Source organism: Manihot esculenta, chromosome 12 (genome assembly GCF_001659605.2).
Source record: "Manihot esculenta cultivar AM560-2 chromosome 12, M.esculenta_v8, whole genome shotgun sequence".
Taxonomy (NCBI): Eukaryota; Viridiplantae; Streptophyta; class Magnoliopsida; order Malpighiales; family Euphorbiaceae; genus Manihot; species Manihot esculenta.
The window spans coordinates 9045386-9067526 of record NC_035172.2 but is presented as its reverse complement, the minus strand read 5'-3'; the positions used below and the strand labels follow the sequence as shown (position 1 = coordinate 9067526).

Sequence of the window (22141 nt, the reverse complement as noted above, 5' to 3'; positions counted from 1 at the left end):
TTTTAATTATGTCTTCTTTTAACTATTTGTTCAAATTAATTCAAAAATTAATTTAAATTCAAGTTAATCTAAAAAAAAATAAATTTTAGCCTAAATTTCTAGATTTACTGATTTAGATAAAAAAAAATAGTTTATATGTATAAAATATTTTTCGGGTAAAATATTGTTTGTCAAAAATTGTTTATAAAAAAAATTCTAAAATTAATTTATTTTTATCATATGATTACAATATAAATAAAAGGATATAATAAACTTATACATAGTGATTTTAATAAAATGACATAATTTTTTATTATAAAAATATTTTTATTAATTAATTTTTTTGAATATTTTAAATATTAAAAATTATATATATTATTTTCCTGAAATTTATTATTCTCGAAACAAATAAACCCTAAATAATGTAAATATTCCGACTAAATAAACTTCATCAATGTATTTCTCTTTACACAAAATTAATATGAGAAAATTGACTGAAATTAATTTTATTTAAAACATTATCTTTGTAAAAATAGTTTTTTTAGTTTGGCTTAATACTCTCTTTAAATTAAAATAACTAAATGAATCAAATTAAAAATTGATTCATTTTTTTTTAGTTTGGCTTAATTCATTTTAGGTTTTGTAAAAATAGTTTAACCAAATTTATTTAGTTTTTTTAGTATAAAAAATCAGAGAAATCAATAAGAACTGAATAAATAAAATTTAAGAAGGATATGTTATTTCAGCAGATTGTGATACAGTGGTTGGCAACTTATAAAATAATGAGTTAATGGCCAAAAAATACTGTATTTTTTGTTTTGTTGTAATTATATTTTATATTTTTTATTAATTAAATATTAAATTTTAAAGTTACTTAAATTGTATCTTATCATTACTTTTACGGTTAGAACTACCAGAATTATCACATCACTCAACACAGTTAGATTATCACATCAGTAAATTTTAGATAAAATTGATAATAATTTAAAAGTTCAGAATAAAATTGCAATAAAATTAAAAGTATAGAATTTTATTAATAATTTTTTATTTTATTAATAATTTTTTTTAAGAAATGGAAGAATGGAGACTAAAATCTATGATTTCAGATGAATTGTATATTCTTTTAATCATTTAATCAATTGAGATTAGATAGTCAAATCTTAACTTAATTTATATATTATTAATTTTTTTGAAATTCACCCTAAATATTAGTATAATTTATGAAAAGTGATTGATTAGTATTATGCTTTAGAGTTAAAAGAATAATTTTGAAAAATTTTTAAAAAATATTTTATTATTTTTTATATTTTAAAATTATTCATGTTAAATATTATTTTAAATTATTATTTTAATATTTCATAACTAATATATTTAATAAAATTATTTTCGTAACGATAGTTTTAAAAATAATACTAGTAACATATTAGACAAATTTTAAAAAAAATTGATGGATAATGATTTTTAGTAAAAAAAAGTCAAGAGAACTAGTTATTAGAAATTATTGATAAAAATTAAAAAATAAATAATAATATAAAATAATTTTTAAATATATTTAATAGCAAAAAGGAACAATTTGATGAATTTTATATATACATGTAACAGTAAGATATATTTAATCAGACATTAAAAGAATAAAGTTTAATTGACAAAAAATAAAAGTATAAAATGAAAAATAAAAATAAAATACAATATGTAGCAATTCTGTTAGTTTTTAACGGTACAGACATAATACAATTGAAACAACTTTTAAAAAATTATAATTTAATTATTAAAAAAATATAAAATATAATGGTAACAAAATAAAAAATATAAGATGTTTTAGCCATTAACTCAAAGATAATAACACCAGCATTATATACAGCAGTGCCATCTCCCTTTCTTTTATCTTTAATTTATTTTCCTCAATTTGTAATATTGCATTTTTTATTGGATGATTTTGATTTTTAAGTTCTTGCTAATAAAAATTGTATTTGAATATTTATTCGGAAGTAATTTGGAATTGTTCCTCACATATTTGAATATGAATATAAAAGAAAAATACAAATTTCAAAAGAATCAAATATTTAAAACGATTTAATTGAATCAATTTTTCATTTCGATTGAATTCAATTTGAAAATAAATTAATTGAATACTCAATATCAGTTGAATGAACAATCAGCTTCCTGAATGTCTAAAATGTATTTTTCAACCTATTCTCAATTTCATCTTCTTCCTTTTTCATTTTTTCAAGCAGAATTCTTAAAGAAAGATTATAATTTTATGGACTAGAAGAAACAAAAGGGACTATTATAAATTTTCACACATAATCACTCAATTTTAAATTTTGTTTATTTTCATCCCTCAAGTTTAATTTGTTTTAAAAAATATTTGATTTTAATTTTTATTTAAAAAAGAAAAATACTTAATCTGTTATAATAGATTTTCAAGTTATCAAAAATAAAAACTTTATTTTAACCTCTCTCCATTATTTTTTTTTTTAACTTTCGCTTTTATGGACAAAACATCAAATTAATTGTTTCAATAGCTCTAAAAAATAGCAATATTTATATAATTTAATAATTAGCAATAAATTTTTTATCACATTTATTTTTATAAAACATACGCTCATTCAATTTAAATTCAATTAAAACTAAAATTAAAATTTTATAATTTTGAAAATAATTATTGTCATCAAGTTAATTATCTTTCATATATAAATGATATAATTTAAGAAAAATTCTAATATATTGGTTAATAATTAACTCTTAATTTATCTAATTGTATTGTAACAAAGAGAGTTGCTTTCTCAAATCCAAATTATTCAGTTAATCAAATTAATAATGAATATATTATATTTTTAAATGAAAGATTTATTAAAATAAAATAATTTCATTAATAAATATTCATCCTCGTGAAGGATGCAAGTTTATTGATTGCATTCACTAATTTTTATTATTTATTAAAATTATAATGAATATATTTTAAAAAAAAACATTATTATAGTCTAATTATAATATAAATTTTAGGTAAGATAAATTTTTTTCTACTGCAATAAGAATTTCAAAATTAATAATTTTATAATTCATTTTATTTAAAATTATTGAGCTTTAATAATAAATTATTTTCTTCCAAAGGAATAGTACATTATATTTAGTAATTTATAATTTGAAAGGTATTATTAATTTTTCAGTGTATATAATTTTTTTTATTAATTTTTTTTATTTATTTTAAATAAATAAAAAAGTATTATTACAAAGCTTTACTCTTACTAAAAAATTTTAAATTTTTTTTATTTTGATATGTTATTTTAAGTATTAGAATTTTAGTTATTATAATTAAATAATACGCTAAAACTATTTGAAAATATTAAAATTTTTTGAAATGCTTAAATTAATTAAATATATCTTGCGTTTTAAACTTTAACTATTATTAGTTTATCTTATTATTGTTAGCACTAAAAAATATTTAAAATATATAAATTTTTTTACTCTATATATATATATATATTTAAATACTAATATATGTATTAAAAAATTAATAAAATTAAAAAATAAATTAAAACAAGAAGTTACCATTTTTTTATGTAAATATTATACAAGTTTAAATTCACTACTGACCCACTATATTTACTTTTACTATTAAATATAAAATAACAGTTTTGATTATTTTTTTAGTAAATAAGAAATGCTATTAAAATTATAATTTTATTAAACACAATAAATTTTTAATTAAAATATATTATTATATATAATAAAAAAATAATTTTTTTATAACAATTTTAAACCAATGTTAAACTATTACCTTAGTGTATTAAAATAATAATTTTATAACGGCTTTAATAATACCATTACTTAAACTAGTAGTATTAATGTGTCAACATATTTATAAAAATTTAAAATTATTAAAAATTAAAATAGCTTAAATTAAACTATTGAAAAATAATATTTCTACTTCTATATTTATTTATCATAATATTAAAAAATAAAATACATACCTATTTAATTAAACAATATAATAAAAATATTTATATTTGTGAAATATTTGTAAAGGTATCTATGGAAATCCAAATGTCTTCCTCACTTTTTTACATGTATTATAGATATCACAAGACAATTTTTCTCTCACCCAACGAGGAAGAACATTTTTCAAAAGAAAATTGGAAAAACGAAGGAAACAAAGAACAAAACGACCTGCAACCTTACAAAATTTCATAATTATGATGGGCATTACTTTTGTATGCAATGCCAATCAATCTCAGAAAATTACACTCTCCATGTTGGAAAACAATGGTACCTTTCCCTCCCAATCAAGCTTCAGGTTGAGGTCCATTCTGCTTGCTGCGACTCCCAAATCTTTTAGACATCCCAGCATCTGATAATGTGTCCCACACCTGCAAATTTCAGTGATATATGTCACAATCTCTACCGTACATTTCCATACACCAGATAAGATATCATCAAAAAGAATAGACATGCAACAGGTTGTTTGCACTCACTTCCAGTTTCCCCTTTGAACCTCCTATAGCAAGCAAGGAAGGGCTATCTTCTGAGAATGAAATAGAAAATATGGCTCCCTATGCACATTCACAACAGTGTCAAAATCCAATTCATGTATATTTCTTAAGAAAGTTGGATAAAGGAGAAAGGAGAATAGCATACTGCTTTTGGATTCTTCGACGCGACACATGATGGTTGGTTATTCGACAAATCCCAAAGTTTTACCTGCACAAATCAGCAACATTCAGATTATATGAAACATTTTCAAGTACCATGTATATGAAGGATTGAAATAAGAGTAATTTATAGTGTAGTCCTTGAGATTTAGCTGAACTCACAACTTAGTTCCTACCTTTTCAATAGTAAACGATTTAAATCCCTGAGTTATTATTTTACTAACAAAATAGACATTCTATTAAAATTATCATTAGCCAACCATAAATTAGGAGTCGATCCAAATTGAAGGACTAAATTGATTAAATATTAGAACTATAAGGCCTAAATTGCTACTACAAATATTAAAACCAAATGGATTAAATTATTAAAAAAAATGTAGGTTCGAAGGATCAAATTGTTATAGTCTAATATTGAATTTTAACGGAAAGACTATTTTGTTAATAGAAAGAAACCTTAGCAATAGCAGGGACTAAGTTGCAGGTTTTGTCAAAACTCAAGGACTATGTTATAAATTACCCTAAAAACAAATACCATTTTATCTGTAGATCCAGTTGCCAGAAGCTGTCCAAAAAAAAGAAAAAAAGTCAGGCAAGGTTAAAGAATTAAAACACCTAGTTAGAAATGAGGTTCAAAACCCAGATATCTACATTAGGCAGATGAGGATTATAGGAGACTGTGCAAACAGCTTTGTCATGCGCATGGAGAATAAAACTTGGTTTTGAATGAGAAGTTGAATCAGACTTCGCAGCACGGATATCAAAACCTTGAACTGTACCATCTTCAAGACTCACCTAAAAGCACAGCAAGTTTCCATTAGTTAATGTTAGAGCGAGGCCAAGCAAAAATTCAGTTTATCTATTACGAACTTATGACACAGCGATGATTCGCCTCCCTGCTTTCTTTGCTTACAAGAAAAACAAAAACTCAAAACCTTAGTAAGATGACCCAAAATGAAATGATGAAGCACACACCACAAATGAGTGATTAGAATGTGGATCCCATGCCAAGCTTTCAACATCAGCTGTGACAGACCACTTAAAACCGGGATGTGTAGGTATCCTCCCATCCTTCTGCAATGATAGAGTATTACAATCAAAACAGAGCATCTCCAAAGCAAATAATACATAATGCCCAATCCAAAATAAAAAAGTTTTAATGTTTGAGTTCTTAATAATCATACTAAAGTGAAGCTCTCTATTTCTGAGTTCTGATAACAAGCCATTACCCATGTTAAGACAGAAAAATAAGCATAATTCATATTACCATGACAACTGAATGATCAAAAGATCCACTCAGAAGAACTTGTGGCTCGTGATGATTCCATGCAACTGCTTGAACCTGCAAGCAGTAGTACAAAGAAAATTTTTTAACCCACATCTAAAAGAATTAATAATACTCCCGCTATCCCATAATTTTTGTCCATATTTTCTTTTTTGGTTGTCTCAAATTATTGTCTACTTTCCTTTTTTAGACTATAATAACATATAAATTGACTGTCATAACCCTATTTAATTTTGTCTTATTTCTAAAAAACCTCCTAAAATATCTCTTAGTATTTAATAAAACTTAATGTATTTAAAATGGGTATAATTTAAAAGTTAATAAAAAAAATTGTATTTGTGCGAAAAAGTAAAATAGAAAAAAATTATGAGACGGAGGGGAGTATAAAATATATAGGAGTCTGCCTGTACTATAAATGTCATTTGGAGGGATTCAAAAATTGCCTCCTATTTAATATTGTCCCCAAATGTTGGAGGACATAGTTTATAACTTGGGTGATTGAGATTATCTTAGAAAAAGTCGGACCGAAGTCCTACGCTCTCTTCTTCTTCTTCTTTTTAAAGTTAAGAGTTGATAGGGATGTTTATATGTATATATATATATTAAACTTTGTACTTGACATAGGAACAGTGGCATGTTCAGTTCTGAAATCACATGCAGGTTAGCCTATGCATTGCTGAATGCATCAATTCATATGCTTGAGAGTTCTTGATGGGCCAATACAAACATCAGCAGCTCTAAAGTTGCATGAATGTTGATGAGAATCAAACTGAAAACAAATGATACCACATGATTTAAATAGAACATGAAGGGTATATTCCACCTTGTCTGTGTGATGCTCCATGGTAATATCACATTTTCCAGTAGTAACATCCCAAAGTTTGACCTGCCTGTCAGCACTGGCACTGGCAAGGATATTCCTGCACCGTCACCATCAGTATTATTATCATTAACATCCAGAAGAAGCAAGAAAGGAACTCGACACAATACAATCCAACAAACCTGAACTGTTTATTCCAGGCAAGGCCAAGTACAGAATCAGTGTGACTGCCTTCTTTGTATTTGGTTGATGTCTAATGCAGAAAGTTGCAGAAATTAGTAAAAGAAGGAAGCATGGAAAAAAAGAAAGTATTCATTAGGACCATATCATAACAACTATATCAGAATCATTACCCTGCCAGATATGGAATGGCAGTGTCAAAAATTACTCATTAATAATACCCTGAAGGGCGTGCAATCCGCTCAAGACTATCACTTAAATTTAAACAGAAAAAAAACAAATACATGCCAACAGAAATGAACCAGCCACTTCTAATTGTGCCAATTCAAATTGAATTAACCCAAATCTAGCAAGTAGCAACCATTTTACTAGTTTGTCCTAAGACCTTCACTTTAAACAGTAACTTGAAACATAATTTTCTCAAGAATAACCTCCACCCAAAAGTTAAAAAAATTCATTTAATATTCCCAAGGCATAGGCAGATCGCATCACGGGATGATAAATGGGAAGGAGCTCATTAGAGGGAGTTCTTAACACCTTAGACTCGTTAAGGATATAGTCTTAAATCTCAATTGTGTTTGTAATTTTTCTGTTTTGTCTTATTCAATAAAAATAAACCCCTTATATAGTAGAGGTTCATACAATCACAGGACTTCTAATTAAAATAGAAGACTCATACAAGTAATTATTTAGATAATAAATTATTAAGATAAGATAATCAAAATCTAAGAACAAACTAATAAGAGGAGATGAGATGATAGAGATAAGAAATTAGAAGATAAAGTATAATTTGTTTGTTATGGATTTGGTTTATCCATTATCAATAATAGATAGATGTATTTAACATGTTCTCATGTATGCTGTTGCTATACCAGCATATATGTTTGACTTCTTTATAAAAGGTGTCATTGCTTGTTACAAGATACCTCCTTTCAGGTACCAAGGTAAAAGTTGACTGCGCATTAAATGAGATGCATCAAATTTATGAGTGTCTCATTCCTTATAGAAGTTGATGAATAGGTGCATGAAGCATTCAGTATGACAAGCAGTGCACCAAAGCAGACAACCACATAGATAATTCACAATTTGAATACAATAGCATCTGACAGTTGTCGAGAAAATTTCACAGATTTTATAAGAAATACTTCAGGCATTCACCAGAAGCAGCATGATGCTATTGTACAATTTCATAGAACAAAAAATGATGTAGTAGTTCAAATTCTCAAATAGCTAAATATGTTATCACCTAATGTTCATATAAGGTATACTAACTGGGTAAGTATTTTGCAAATATAAATAACAAAATCAAAAGATAACGATTGTCTAAGGATGTAGTAGTATACCTTTTTTCCTTTCTTCTTCTTTTTCTCTTCAGCAACACCACCTAAAACCACAGATGGTTGCACTTCATCAATCTGAGAACATGAAAACTGTAAGAGATTCTGCAACAATCTAATAATTAAAGACTTAAGAAACTTGTAGCTTATGAGTAAAATCCATGCTTCACATACAATGTCAAGGTCCCATATTTCAATTGAAGGTTCCATTGAACCCACAGCTATAAAATTTCCTGCAAAGGTTTAAAAATCATCAATCAGTAGAACTGCTAAAAGATAAGTTTGAAGGTGATGCCAAAGTGAGATGCAGTTATTTTTAAATTAAAAGAATAAATAAATTATGAATGCCAAAATAAAAAAAAGGAACACATTAGAAAAGTATGGATGCTATACGATAGCATATGCGTTATCAAACCTTTTTCTTCCCCCTTGAGTGGACAATCAAGCCATGCTGCACAAAGGGGGAATGCTGACAGAACAATATCATGATGAACATACATGTTTGAATCATTATCATCTGATTCCTCAAATATCCAAACCTGCATATAAATTATGAGCACTTGATCAAAGAAAGAGAAAGAGAGTAATTTCCAACTAAAATTTACATGCCTCAAGGTGACTGAATTCATCCTCATTACGGGCACAAACTATGACTGCATCCTTTGGTTTGATGGTCATGTCCTCAAGCTCTTCTGAATCATCATCCTGAAAAAACTTGTACTACTATTAGCAGACAAATATTAATAACTTCTAGCCAGAATATAAGGTAGTTAAACTTACGTCTTTATCCTTTAAATAGGGGTCCAAATCATTGCTTGGGTAGTAAAGGTCCCCAAGTCCTGTGCTGAATAGCTCAATGCCTAAGACGCAAAAATGCACCATTAATCATGTACCCAGTAATAAGTTAACTATGCAAAGTAGTCCCAAAATATCAACTTCAATTGAATAAAAAAGTTTTGGCAAGAACTTTATTATACTTATGGCTTATATTCCTAGTAGGATTTGAAGAAACATTTTCCTAATTTGAATGGAAGAAATACTCCACAATAAAATGGATGATTACATCCCATTTTAGGTAGGACTCCTATTTATTGTGTTATCCCTAAATTGAATTGAATTCCCAATTAGATTAGGATTAAAGTGGTTAATGTTATCAGTTAAAGTATGTAAAAAAATGTTAATTTGGCTTTTGCCTATGGAAAGAAAGGCTTTTGCCATTCTGAAGCCATCACGCCTCTATCAAGGGCGAGAGCCTTCTGCCTAAGGTGAAGAAAGGACCTAGTCCAAGAGGAAAGGACAATTGCTCATTGCTGCCCATAGAGGGATCATGGATATAAAGCTAAAAATAGCAATTATTTTAATTATATCTAAATGGGAGTGAAAGGGACAAAAATCGTAATTACTAAGATATAGTCAAAGTAGTAAACATACTAAGTTATGTCCAAAGAAGAATGAGAGAGACTAGCTAATATATTTACTATAAAGAATTTGATATCAGAATTCTTGGATGTAATAGGTTAAGAATAGATGCTTTAAGCTTGCAATGTATTTAGACAAAAAAAAAAAAAAAAAGCTTGCAATGTATAGTTCTAAGATAGTAGAAGAAATGCATGTCTGTAGATGTAACCCTAAGTGAAAAGGATAAACTATGCAAGTATTGTTATTATGGATCTTTTGCTTTGTTTTATGCACCTCCATAGTTGCAAAAAAATGGTATAAGAGGAAGGAGCCAATCTTGGTGAGGAAGAAAGTGGAGGAAAGTTGAAATTAAGATGGAGATCTTGATGCAAAATCAAGAAAGTCAAAGACACGAGGATTTAGAAGAAAGAAGCATTATGTCCAAGATAAAGATTTATAATTGAACACTGATAGGGTCACGGAGGAAGGCCCGGAGATTCCAAGAGAATTCTAGTGGAATTTGTAATAGAAAGAATGAGGTGCAATGAGCATCTAATGACAGCTGGAAAGGTGGATAAGAGGACAATAAATTGAGGGAGAGAGGAATGAGCAGGACATGACTTGAATTTTTATTTCTTCCAGCTTGAGCAGCTTAGGGGCAGTGAGTATATTCCTCCTAGACCCTTTGGGTTTCTTTGAATAAATATTCTCCTTTCTGTTGCTATTTCTTAATTCTGTTTTTATTTGCTCCACTACTGGTTCTGTGATTCCTTACTGCTTGGGGACAGTGAGTACTATTGCCAGGGTGTGAAGAAGATAGTTTGTATCTTATTCCACCAGGACCCTTAGGGTTTCTTCGAAAAAAAAATTCTCTTCTTCCTGTTGCTATTTCTTAATTCTGTTTTTGTTTGCTTCCTTACTGAGTTTATGATTCCTTGCTATATCAAACACACTGAAATTTTTGAGCTATATAATGGTTGATGGATTTGAGCCAATGTGGTTACTATTATATTTATAACTCATAATCCTAGTAAAGATTGGAAAGACCTTTTACTAATTTAAATGCAGAAAAATTCCTCAATATAATAGAAGATTAGAATTAATTCCTATATTAGGTACAGCTCGTACTTACTGCGTTATTCCTAAATTGAGTTGAATTCATAATTAGAATAGAATTGGAGGCTAACAATAGAAATAAGAGTTTATTTTGGCCTTTACCTGTGGAAAGAAAGGCTTTTGTCTATTGTGGAGAGTGGCTCTTGCCTCCATGGAGGGGAGAGCGGTTTCGGCCAAAGGTGAAAAAATGACATAGTCCAAGAGGAAAGGACTGTTGTCCCTTGCATTCCATAGAGGGATCACAGATATGAAGTTAAAGTAGTAAACAATTTATGTCTACAGGAGAATGAGAGGACAAAGTATAATACTTATTATAATGTGGCCAAAATAGTAAATATATTAGGTTATGTTTAGAGGAGAATGAGAGAGACTAACTAATGTATTTATTATGAGAGCAATTTGATGTGAGAGTTCTCTAGGATGAAATTGGATCACAGGATAGGCAGCTTTGAGCCTATAATGCATGATTTTATTGATCAGTGGAAAAGCATGTCCATGGATGTGTCTCTATGTTGAAAGAGCGAACCAAATTAATATTCTTGTCGTGGAGCTTGTTTAATTGTAGAATATGCGCTTCCAAATTGCAATGAAATTAAGAAACTACAATCTAGCAATTTAATGAAACGTCTTCATCACCAACTAATAATTCAACAACCAATCCTAACCCTCCAACTAGACGAAAAGTGACCATGGACACCTTTCATTTTTGTACATATATAAATAAGTAAAAATTATACATGGAAGAAATAAAATCAGATAGATTCTAATATACCTTCATCCTCTTCATCATAATGGTCCATGTCAAGTTCCTTCAAGCCATCAGTTATATCATCAAATTTGGTCATTGAGTTCTTATTTCTTAGCGTTCTACCAAGTGCATCTGCTACAGCTAGTGCATGGGTAACTTCATCAGTCTGCTTGGCAGTATCTACACCCATATCTTCATCATCTTCCTCACTACCAGTATCTCCACTACATAAACCAAGGGTATCAAATATGTTCCAAATATAGAGGATTAATCCTATTACCTATAGAATTTGATAATTTCATTGCAAATATCAAAATCATACACAAGTAGTGCACCTAAACTGATGATTCAAAAAATGACACCATATAGCAAAATTCATTTATATTGTGTTTGGAACCAATTCAATACCAAATATTCCAAGTTATTTCAGATGCTAATGAAATTTATAAAAGAATTCGTAAATTTATTTGCTAATATAAATCAGACAATACATAAATGGATAAATAATTATAGATTCAACCATCATATTCTACACAAATGCATTTATATTGTGTTTGGAACCAATTCAATACCAAATATTCCAAGTCATTTCAGTTGCTAATGAAATTTATAAAAGAATTCGTAAATTTATCTGCTAATATAAATCAGACAATATGTAAATGGATAAATAATTATAGATTCAACCATCAAATTCTACACAAATGCATTTATATTGTGTTTGGAACCAATTCAATACCAAATATTCCAAGTCATTTCAGTTGCTAATGAAATTTATAAAAGAATTCGTAAATGTATCTGCTAATATAAATCAGACAATATGTAAATGGATTGCCATTACTTATCCATTACATGTTTAGTTATTTACACATAAATTTCATTTTGGAAGACAAAATCATTAGTGAAAATCAATGTTTTTAAATCTGGGCCGATCAAAGAACCGGTAAGGGCAAAGGGTTAAGAATTTCATGTTCAACTGTAGTCGAACCAAGGTTGAACCGGTATATTATTAAATAAATATTACAAAATAAATAATAATGATTTTTTTATTATAATTGATGTTTTTATATATTTTTATAAATAATTGTTAAAGTAAGTTTTTGAAATTTAAATATTTTAAATAATTTAAAATTTTAAATATGTAATAAAGAAAAGCTTAAAATTAAAATTTTATAATAATAAATGGAAAATAAATATTACTATATTAAAATTATGTAAAACCATAAATACAAAAATCTATGTATTTTTTACTAAATATGAGATAATAAAATAATGTAATAATTTAAATTAACCAATAAAACTAAATAATTAATAATGTTAATTATTTGAATTGTAATTCTTATTTTTCCTAGGTTAATACAAGTATTGCAAAAATATATTAATATAAATGAAGGGTGTCCAGATGATGATGAGCAATAAATGTTGCAGAAGGTCTCAGGATCGAATCCTTGCAGCACCTTAAAGCATTTTTTTTAATTGAAGGAGAACAGTTCAATTTGGAAAACTGGATTAAACCGTCTGGTTTCCGGCTCTCTGAGTACCCGACTGGTCCACAGCGGTTTACTCCGGTTCTATTAGATCGAGGGTTTTCTCACTAAACTGAACCAGACCAAAATCCAGTTCCTAGTTAAACAGGTCCGACCGGCCGGTCTAGTCTGGTTTTAACAACAATGGTGAAAATTATAAAGCACTGTACTTTTTTAGAATTCTTTTTGCAACTTCTAAAAGTTTTGATAGAATTTGGAAAACAAATTCCATAGAATGAATGAAACAATGCCCAAAATAATATCAATTGTCAAGTGTGAATCCACAAATAAATTCCGCAAAACTTTGTGAATTTATTCGTTCCAAACAACAATATTTGCAAACACATAAATAAGGCTCAATGATCAAATAAATCTTGAACTTGTGTGATTTTGCAATTGTATCATATGTGTTCCAATAGATCTAGGGTGCACACAATAGATGATTTGAGGTTGAGATGTTCTTAACATAGGGGAAAAAAAGTGCTGTTTAACTTTTGCACATGTCCTAGACCCAATGGATACAATTTAAACAAACTGATAATTTTTCTATCAAATTGACAAAACTGGAGGATGAAACTGCAGAATACAATTGAAAGGCACATAAAGTTTGAGATTTATATGACTGCTAGCCAATTATAAATACCATCTAAATAGAAACAACAACAATGATTATAATAACTAATTCACATATGGATAATTTTCGAGCTGCTTTTCCTATCAAATATTCCCCTAAAAACCATATTAATCCACTAATGAATTTACAATTACATAATAATTAAAAGAAAAAGTAAAACAAATGAAAAATACAAACAACCAGTAATGTGATTTGTTAATTGTTACAAGTAGAACAACCAATAAAACTATACAAAATGGATGAATTAGTTACCTTCTCTCCAAAGCACCAGCCTTTATCATCTCTTCAATTTCCTCCTTGGATGGTGGGTCTGCCACTGCTGGGACAGTCTTTGCAACCCCTTTGGGCACCCATGATACTGCTGCTATCATTCTTCAGTTCCCAGCTACTGATCTAAGAATGTATTTAAATATTATATTTCATAAATGCATTGAAGCTACTAATCCTGAGATAGTAAAGCAAGCTAGACAAATAGTGAAGCACCTCATAAACATAATTTTTATTATGGACTGAATTTTTTTACTACTTGTGTTAACATATAAACTGCAGTAACTTCAGCAATGTGGCAACAACAGCAACAGCAGCAGCTTCCAGTAGCTTCCAGCAACTTCTAGAGCTTATTTGCTGTTATTTTACAGTTGTAACATACTTCTCTCAAGTGGACTTCTCTCCAAAGGAGTTACAACTAATTTCTCTCAAGTTACTTAGCACCAATTAAGTTTTAATAGTTAGTTAGAATGGAAGATTCCAGATTAGTTAAGAGTTGTATAAATAGTAGAAGTAGGAGCTTAGATCAATGGGTTGTACAATTGTAATCATCATTTGACCATTAATGAGAAATTCTTCATTTCTTCTCATGGTATCAGAGCAAGCTATCTAAGCTTCTGCTCTGAATCTCTGTTTCTTCTTCATATTTTTTTTTTTTTTGCTCTTTGTGATCATTCTTGATTCTTGTGAATTGTGTCTGAGATAGCTTTCTTTGTGATCTTTGCTGATTATATACGATGGCAAATGCTACAAACCCTACTGCTGCAAACGTAACGCTTGATCCAGAGCTTGAATCAGCATTAACACTATCAAATTCAGATAATCCTGGCATAAAACTGGTTAGTAATCTTCTCATTGGCCCAAATTACTTGTTTTGGACAAGATCCATGACAATTGCTTTACGAGCCAAAGATAAGCTTGGATTTGTTATTGGCAAAATATCTAAACCTAATTCTGATGCTCCTGAATATAAGAAATGGATAACAGTAGATTCTATGATCATTTCATGGATTTTAAACTCAATTTCTAGAGATCTATCAGATGGATTTCTATATGCACCATCTGCTCATGATCTATGGAATGACATTGCAAGAGATTTGGGGAAAGTAATGGTCCTTTGTTTTTCCAAATCAAGAAAGAATTGGCTAATATAAGCCAAGGATCTATGACTCTTGCTGCTTATTATAACAAATTGAAAAGATGTTGGGACGAATTGTCGGTACTTTGTCCCTTGCCACCATGTGCTTGCGATGCAGCTAAGGAATTAACTGCTTTTGAAGAAAGGGAGAGATTGATACAGTTTCTCATGGGCCTGAATCATCAATATGAGCATGTGTCTAATCAGATTTTGTTGCTTGATCCATTACCTTCTGCAAGTAAGGCATATGGAATGGTATAGAATGTAGAAAAGCAGAAAGAAATTCAAGTAACATTTCCTGAATCTTCTGATATCACAACTGTCATGGCTGCTCAGAGATTCAACAACTCTAGAAGGCAATCTTCAGGTGACAGTAAGTTTAATTCTAAAGGAGAAATGCTTTAAACTCCATGGCTATCCAGAATGGTTTTCTGACTTCAAGAAGCAGAAATATGGAGCAAAATCCAATAATACAGTGGCCTTTAATACCATAGCTGAATCTCCTTTGGATATTGAAACTACTAATGCTTCTCACACTGTCACTAACAATATGACAGATAATGTCTCCAAAATAGTGCAATTTGAGATATCAAAGGCTCTTAAAAGGAAATCTACCCAGTCAAGTGTTGAGGAGGTCGCCACTGCACATCATGCTTCAAGCTTTGCAGGTATTGTTTCTATTAATTGCTCTAGCAATTTTGAATGTATGGATAAAGGAACCTGGATTGTTGACTCAGGTGCTACAGACCATATGTCTGGTGACCTTACCCTTTTTGATTCCATTTCCAAGCTAAAAACACCTAGACATGTTAGACTACCAGATGGAAGAACGAAACTTGTTACCCACACTGGAACCATTCAACTTGCACCCAGAATTACCTTGTTCAATACACTTTACATCACAGATTTTCATTGCAATCTTTTGTCTGTGAATTACCTTGCCCTTACTTGTAAAATCTTTGTTACTCAATATCCTGACCACTGTGTGTTGCAGGATTTGCAAAGTAAAGAAGAAATTGCTGTTGGATTAGTTGTTGGTAGGTTATATCATATCAACAAACAGTCATTTTCCATTACAAAAGTAAATAATGCTTGTACGGCACATGAACCTCACTTGTTTCAGCTTTGGCATAGCAAATTAGGACATCCTTCTACCAATAAAATGAGGCATTTATCTGTTGTACCCGTCATTAGCAGTGATATACTTACTTGTACTGTTTGCCCAATGGCTAAACAAGAAAGGCTTGTGTTTCCCTCCAACATTGAGCATTCTCTCACTATCTTTGAATTGTTACATATGGATCTATGGGGACCATATAGAATTAAATATGTGACAAGTGCATATTATATGTTCACCATTGTTGATGATCATTCTAGGTTCACTTGGACCTATATGTTAAATTCCAAAACTCAAGTACCTTCTGTGTTAACCCATTTCCTTGCTCATATAGAAAATCAGTTTAAAACTCATGTTAAAGCTGTCAGAACAGATAATGGTTCTGAATTCTTAAACAATGATTGTTTTTCTTTGTTTAGTTCTAAAGGAATTACACACCAAAGGACATGCGTATATACTCCACAGCAAAATGGAGTTGTTGAAAGGAAACATAAGCATTTACTACAAGTGGCAAGGTCCTTAATGTTTCAATCCAAGTTTCCTTCACATTTTTTGTAAGAAACTCTTTTAACTGCCACACATTTGATTAATAGACTACCATCGGAAATTTTAAAATGGCAAAGTCCATATGAGTTACTTCATGGTCATAAACCCAAACTTGATTATCTGAGAGTTGTAGGAAGTTTATGTTTTGCCACAAATCTGTCTCCAAGCAAAACAAAATTTTCTGTCAGAGGTCTACCAAGTGTCTTATTGGGCTATGGTCCACAACAGAAAGGATACAAACTATATAATCTTCATACCAAACGAATTTACATTTCCAGAGATGTTAGATTTCATGAAAATATATTTCCCTTTCATCTCACTAACCCTTCATCTATTACAGACTTTTGTTTGCCTGAATGTATAGCAGATGACATGGCTATACATTCTTCCTCTATTCCTATTGAACCTTCTGTCAATCCTCTTGTAGATCAAATTCCCAATGCAAACATCTCTGATATATCCTTGTCTTCTCCAACCCCATCCATGGCTTTGTCATCACCAATACATAACTCAACTCCTGTTGAACCAAATATTGAGTTAGAACCTTTGTCTATAGAAATTACTATGCCTGAGTCTTCACTATCCCAACTAGTTAGGAGAAGCACAAGAGTAAAACAAACACTAAAATGGTTAACTGATTTCATTGTTCCTTCCAATACATCCAACAGCAATGCTGCTGCAAATTCTGCTAACACTTATCCTCCCCATATTATTTTTTCCACTTCTTATAATGCTTTCCGGGCACAAGTGTCTCAATTCCAGGAACCTTGTTCTTACAAACAAGCTGCAAAAGAAATTAATTGGATCAATGCCATGCACCTGGAACTTGACGCCCTGGAGAAAAATAAAACTTGGACAATGTCTGCCTTACCTAAAAACAAGAAACCTATTGGTAGCAAATGGGTATACAGAATTAAGTACAAGCCAGATGGATCAATTGATAAGTTCAAAGCCAGGTTAGTGGCCAAAGGATTTACACAGCTGTTGGGACTTGGGACTTGATTACACAAAAACTTATTCTCCAGTGGCAAAGTTAGTAACTGTCAGACTATTATTTGCTGTTTGTACAAGCTTAAACCGGCATTTACATCAACTTGATGTAAACAATGCTTATCTTCATAGTGAGCTTGATGAAGAAATATATATGGTGCCACCGGAGGGTTATGCTAAAGCTTTTCCGGGTCAGTATTGTAAGCTTAATAAGTCCCTTTATGGCCTGAAACAAGCAGGCAGGCAATGGAACAAAATGTTTACTGCTACTATATTGATGATATATTGTTGACCGGACCAAATGAGCATTTAATTGATGATGTCAAACAGTTTCTAGACAAAACTTTTACTATAAAAGATCTTGGTTTAGCAAAGTTTTTTCTTGGGATTGAAATTGCAAGATCGCAGCATGGCATGTTTATCTCCCAGAAAAAATTCATTATTGATATGCTTTCTGAGGCTGATATGTTAGATTGCAAAGCTGTTTATACACCTTTAATACAAGGCTTGAAACTTGTTCCTGAAATGGGGGCTCCAATTGATAATCCAGAAATGTATAGAAGACTAGTTGGAAGGTTGATTTATTTGAGCTTAACAAGGCCTAATATAGCTCAAGGTGTTCAACAGCTTACACAATTTATGCAGAGCCCTTGTTCTGATCATTTGAAGTCAGCACTACATTTACTAAAGTACCTCAAAGGGACACTGTCGCATGGTCTTTATTATCCTATTGAGTCAAGTTTACAGTTAACTGCATATTGTGATGCAGATTGGGCCACATGCACCATAACCCGGAAGTCGGTTACAGGCTATTGTGTGTTTCTTGGAGATTCTTTAGTTTCTTGGAAAACTAAGAAACAAGCAACTGTTAGCAGATCATCTGCTGAAACAGAATACAGATCAATGGCAACCACAATTTGTGAACTTCAGTGGATTAGTTATGTTTTACAGGATCTACAAGTCCCTTTACATTTGCCAATTCCTTTGAAATGTGATAATCTTGCTGCTATGCATATTGCAGCAAATCCAGTGTTTCATGAGAGAACAAAACACTTGGATATTGACTGCCATATTGTTAGAGAGAAATTAAAAGCTTGATTCATTACTACTTCTCATGTCCCATCAAAATTTCAGATAGCAGATATGTTTACTAAGGTTCTTCCTTCTGCTGCATTCAAATTTCTTGTTTCCAAGCTAGGAATGTTTCATGTTTTCCCATCCCAAGCTTGGGGGGGCCGTTAACATATAAACTGCAGTAACTTCAGCAATGTGGCAACAACAGCAACAGCAGCTTCCAGCAGCTTCCAGTAGCTTCCAGTAACTTCTAGAGCTTATTTGCTGTTATTTTACAGTTGTAACATACTTCTCTCAAGTGGACTTCTCTCCAAAGGAGTTACAACTAATTTCTCTCAAGTTACTTAGCAGCTTCTTAATTTATAAGCCAAATTTAGCGCCAATTCAGTTTTAATAGTTAGTTAGAATGGAAGATTCCAGATTAGTTAAGAGTTGTATAAATAGTAGAAGTAGGAGCTTAGATCAATGGGTTGTACAATTGTAATCATCATTTGATCATTAATGAGAAATTCTTCATTTCTTCTCAACTTGACCTTAGATTTTACAATTTTATCTATTTTCTAAACATCAAGAAAAAAGGGTCTTCTCATTAAATTCATATTGTATCTGTTCGAAATTAAAGAGGTTTCTGACTTCAATCTAACTGCAACAGAATGCTTAGTATTCACGCCTAGCTGTATAATTATAACAAAGGACCATAACAGAATGGGCAGCCAACTCTAATTCCACAAGACCAAAACTAACTATTTCTAACAGACACAACAACAACATCAACAACTGAACCTTAATTCCAAACTATCTGGGGTTCGCAATGGATCCTTTGTCGCTATTCAGCTCTAACAGACACTAAGTCTGCATTTATATTCACTCTTTCTAACAGACAACTCAAAAAGGCCGACAGTCATGAAACGCTCAAGTTTTTCATGAAGAACCAGGCTAATACTCGGAAATCAATACAAAAAAAAAAATTAAAAACAATTGCAAAATTCATGTACAAACAGATGCAAATCCATGCCACGGTCACATATGCAATTACAAAAGAACTTTTCGCCTTTCCTCTTTCTCTTCAGTAACAGCTAGTTCACTTTAAAATTCCAAACTTTATTTCACGAACCGTTGCTTATCATCAAAACTAGCATTCATAAGCTAAAAGGAAAGGAACCCACTTTCCAGGTAATATAAAGACAGAGATTAAAAAAGAAATCACAGACTAAACAGAGATAGACAAAAAGAGGCGTACCGAGGGAGGCGTGAAGTTTCCGGCGGTAATAACCGACGGAATGAAGCAATGAAACTACGGAATCACAGTGGAGAGTGTTGCGCAGTGCGAAGGATCGAAGACAAATTCCCAGGGAGCTAGTTCGCTGGGCTGCAACTGGGGAGGGAGACGAGAACGGCTATAGGGAAAAAGAACACACGAAACCCACTAGGCTTTCTAGGCTTTCTTTGGGGTGCAAGAGAAAGAAAGGCAAAAGTAAATTAAAAGAGCGAAAGTGCATAATTAATGTTTTAAAATAAAATATTTATATATTAATTTAATATTATTAAAATTAAATTTTATTTTAAAAATTTTATTTTAAAATATTTATTTTACTATTTATGTATGTTTTAAAATTAAAATAATTATTTATTAACTTTAAATTAATTTAGATAATAAAATTATTATTCAATTTAAATTTTCAATATAATAGTTAATAATATAAATAATAATTTATTATCTTATAACATCATATTGCTAAATTTATTAATATTTTATAATTATCAATATATGCATATAATTAATTTTTAAAAAATATTAAAATAGTTAACATTTAAAATTAAGTTGATTTTTAAAACTATAATCTATATTATTTTTTAGAATTGTTTTAATAATTTTATATCAAAATTATATGATAATTTTATATAACTAAAATGATTAAACTTTTATAATTATGTAAAGAAGTTTTTAGATTATATTAAAATGGTTGATTTTTTTTATATATAGTTAATAATTAATTCTTAAAATTATTATAATCAATTTAATTATTATTTTATAATTTTAGTTTTATAAATTTAGATTTATTATCTAATAATTTAATATTATTATAATTATTTTAATATTTTAATATTTTTACTTAAAAATTTCTTTGTCATTATCCGAGTTATATTATCCTATAATTTCTAATATCAATTTAATTTTTTTAATATTCTAAAATTTACATATTTATTTATCAATTTTAAATTAATTTTGATAATAAAAAATATTTTTACTTTAAAAATAAAATATAATTATTATAACTAAAGGATCAACACATTATCTAATAATTTTATATTATCTAAACTATTATTTTTATATTCTTTTCTATAATTAATTAATATTCAATTATAATTTTTATATAATTATTAATAATTAGAAGAGCCATTTATTATCGAATAATTTAATATTAATAAAATTCATGTTTTATATTATTTTTCATAATTATTTAATATTTAAATGTAAATCTAATAATACATAATTATTTTAATATTTTTAATTAATATTTAAGCTTATTATTTTAATAATCTTCTCAAAAAAATTAATTTAAATATTATCAAAATTATTAATTTTTAATAATTATTCTACACAATTATCAAATAAAATTAATTAAACTCATAAATAAAAATTTAAACATGCATTAATTTTAAATGATAAATATTTAAAATTATTTTAAAAAATTATTTAAATAATAAAATAATTATTTATTTTAAAATTTAAAGTGAATTGTAAATAGTTAAATAATATAGTGGTAAAATTGGCAATTCCATTATTCCGCTCTTCCCACTTTTATATATAGTATATGATGATCTAAGATTCAGAAAATAGGGTTTTTACAATGGGCTCTGTAAAATTTAGAAAAAGTTTGAACATAGAAAGGAGTATTTCCCCTTTTATATGTCCCCTTTTGTCTGCTAGTGACGTGCCAACAAAACGAGTATCATTAGGGCAAAACGAGTATCATTAGACCACCTGTCCCTGCTACGCTGATACGGACGTACGAAGGAATCAGATCTCTGCCCCATGCGCAACGGCCTCTGATTCTCCCTGTGCGCGTGTAGGCGGGTCTACGAGGCGGGTGGATGGATCCTTCTTCGGGTTCCGAGTTGGGCCGGAGGATAGGAACAAAGCTGGACCCAAATGGGATCGGCCCAAGGTGCAGTGAAGACGAGGCCGGCCTGGTGGAGAAAGCCAGATGAAGCCCGGTGGTGAGGCTGAGCAGACTAGACCCGATTGGCGTGAGTGGCTTGAGAATCTCTAAGTAATGGGCTATTTTCTTAGGCCTGACCTTAGACTGGGATGATGTGAACTCAAAAGTCATCGGTA

At 29.7% G+C, this 22141-nt stretch overlaps 1 protein-coding gene across 2 annotated transcripts; it reads right to left on the bottom strand.

The window, feature by feature from the left end:
* Nucleotides 1-3971: 3971 nt before the first annotated feature.
* Nucleotides 3972-20266, bottom strand: LOC110628693 (uncharacterized WD repeat-containing protein C17D11.16). Of its 2 annotated transcripts, none has more exons than XM_021775488.2 (17): nucleotides 20042-20266; nucleotides 13922-14057; nucleotides 11537-11736; nucleotides 9031-9110; nucleotides 8860-8955; nucleotides 8666-8789; nucleotides 8425-8483; nucleotides 8257-8328; nucleotides 6916-6986; nucleotides 6737-6833; nucleotides 5896-5970; nucleotides 5604-5702; nucleotides 5280-5423; nucleotides 5164-5193; nucleotides 4618-4680; nucleotides 4455-4532; nucleotides 3972-4349 (listed from the first exon to the last, which is right to left on the bottom strand). In XM_021775488.2, exons 2-17 carry the CDS (start codon nucleotides 14038-14040, stop codon nucleotides 4266-4268), a joined length of 1491 nt encoding a protein of 496 aa, XP_021631180.1. In that variant the 5' UTR covers nucleotides 14041-14057; nucleotides 20042-20266; the 3' UTR covers nucleotides 3972-4265. The 2 variants fall into 2 exon arrangements, with proteins under 2 accessions (XP_021631180.1, XP_021631179.1); XM_021775487.2 differs by having other exon boundaries at nucleotides 13922-14062; nucleotides 20042-20265.
* Between the last annotated feature and the right edge of the window lie 1875 nt (nucleotides 20267-22141).

What these genes read in the sequence shown, in the direction of transcription:
- LOC110628693 (XM_021775488.2), bottom strand. Translation starts at nt 14,040, where the DNA reads ATGATAGCAGCAGTATCATGGGTGCCCAAAGGGGTTGCAAAGACTGTC. An exon ending in TGGAGCATCACACAGACAAG is followed by an intron (nt 5,971 to 6,736) that starts GTGGAATATACC and finishes TACTGCTTGCAG; the next exon opens with GTTCAAGCAGTTGCATGGAA. An exon ending in ATAATCCTCATCTGCCTAAT is followed by an intron (nt 5,194 to 5,279) that starts GTAGATATCTGG and finishes TTTTTTGGACAG; the next exon opens with CTTCTGGCAACTGGATCTAC.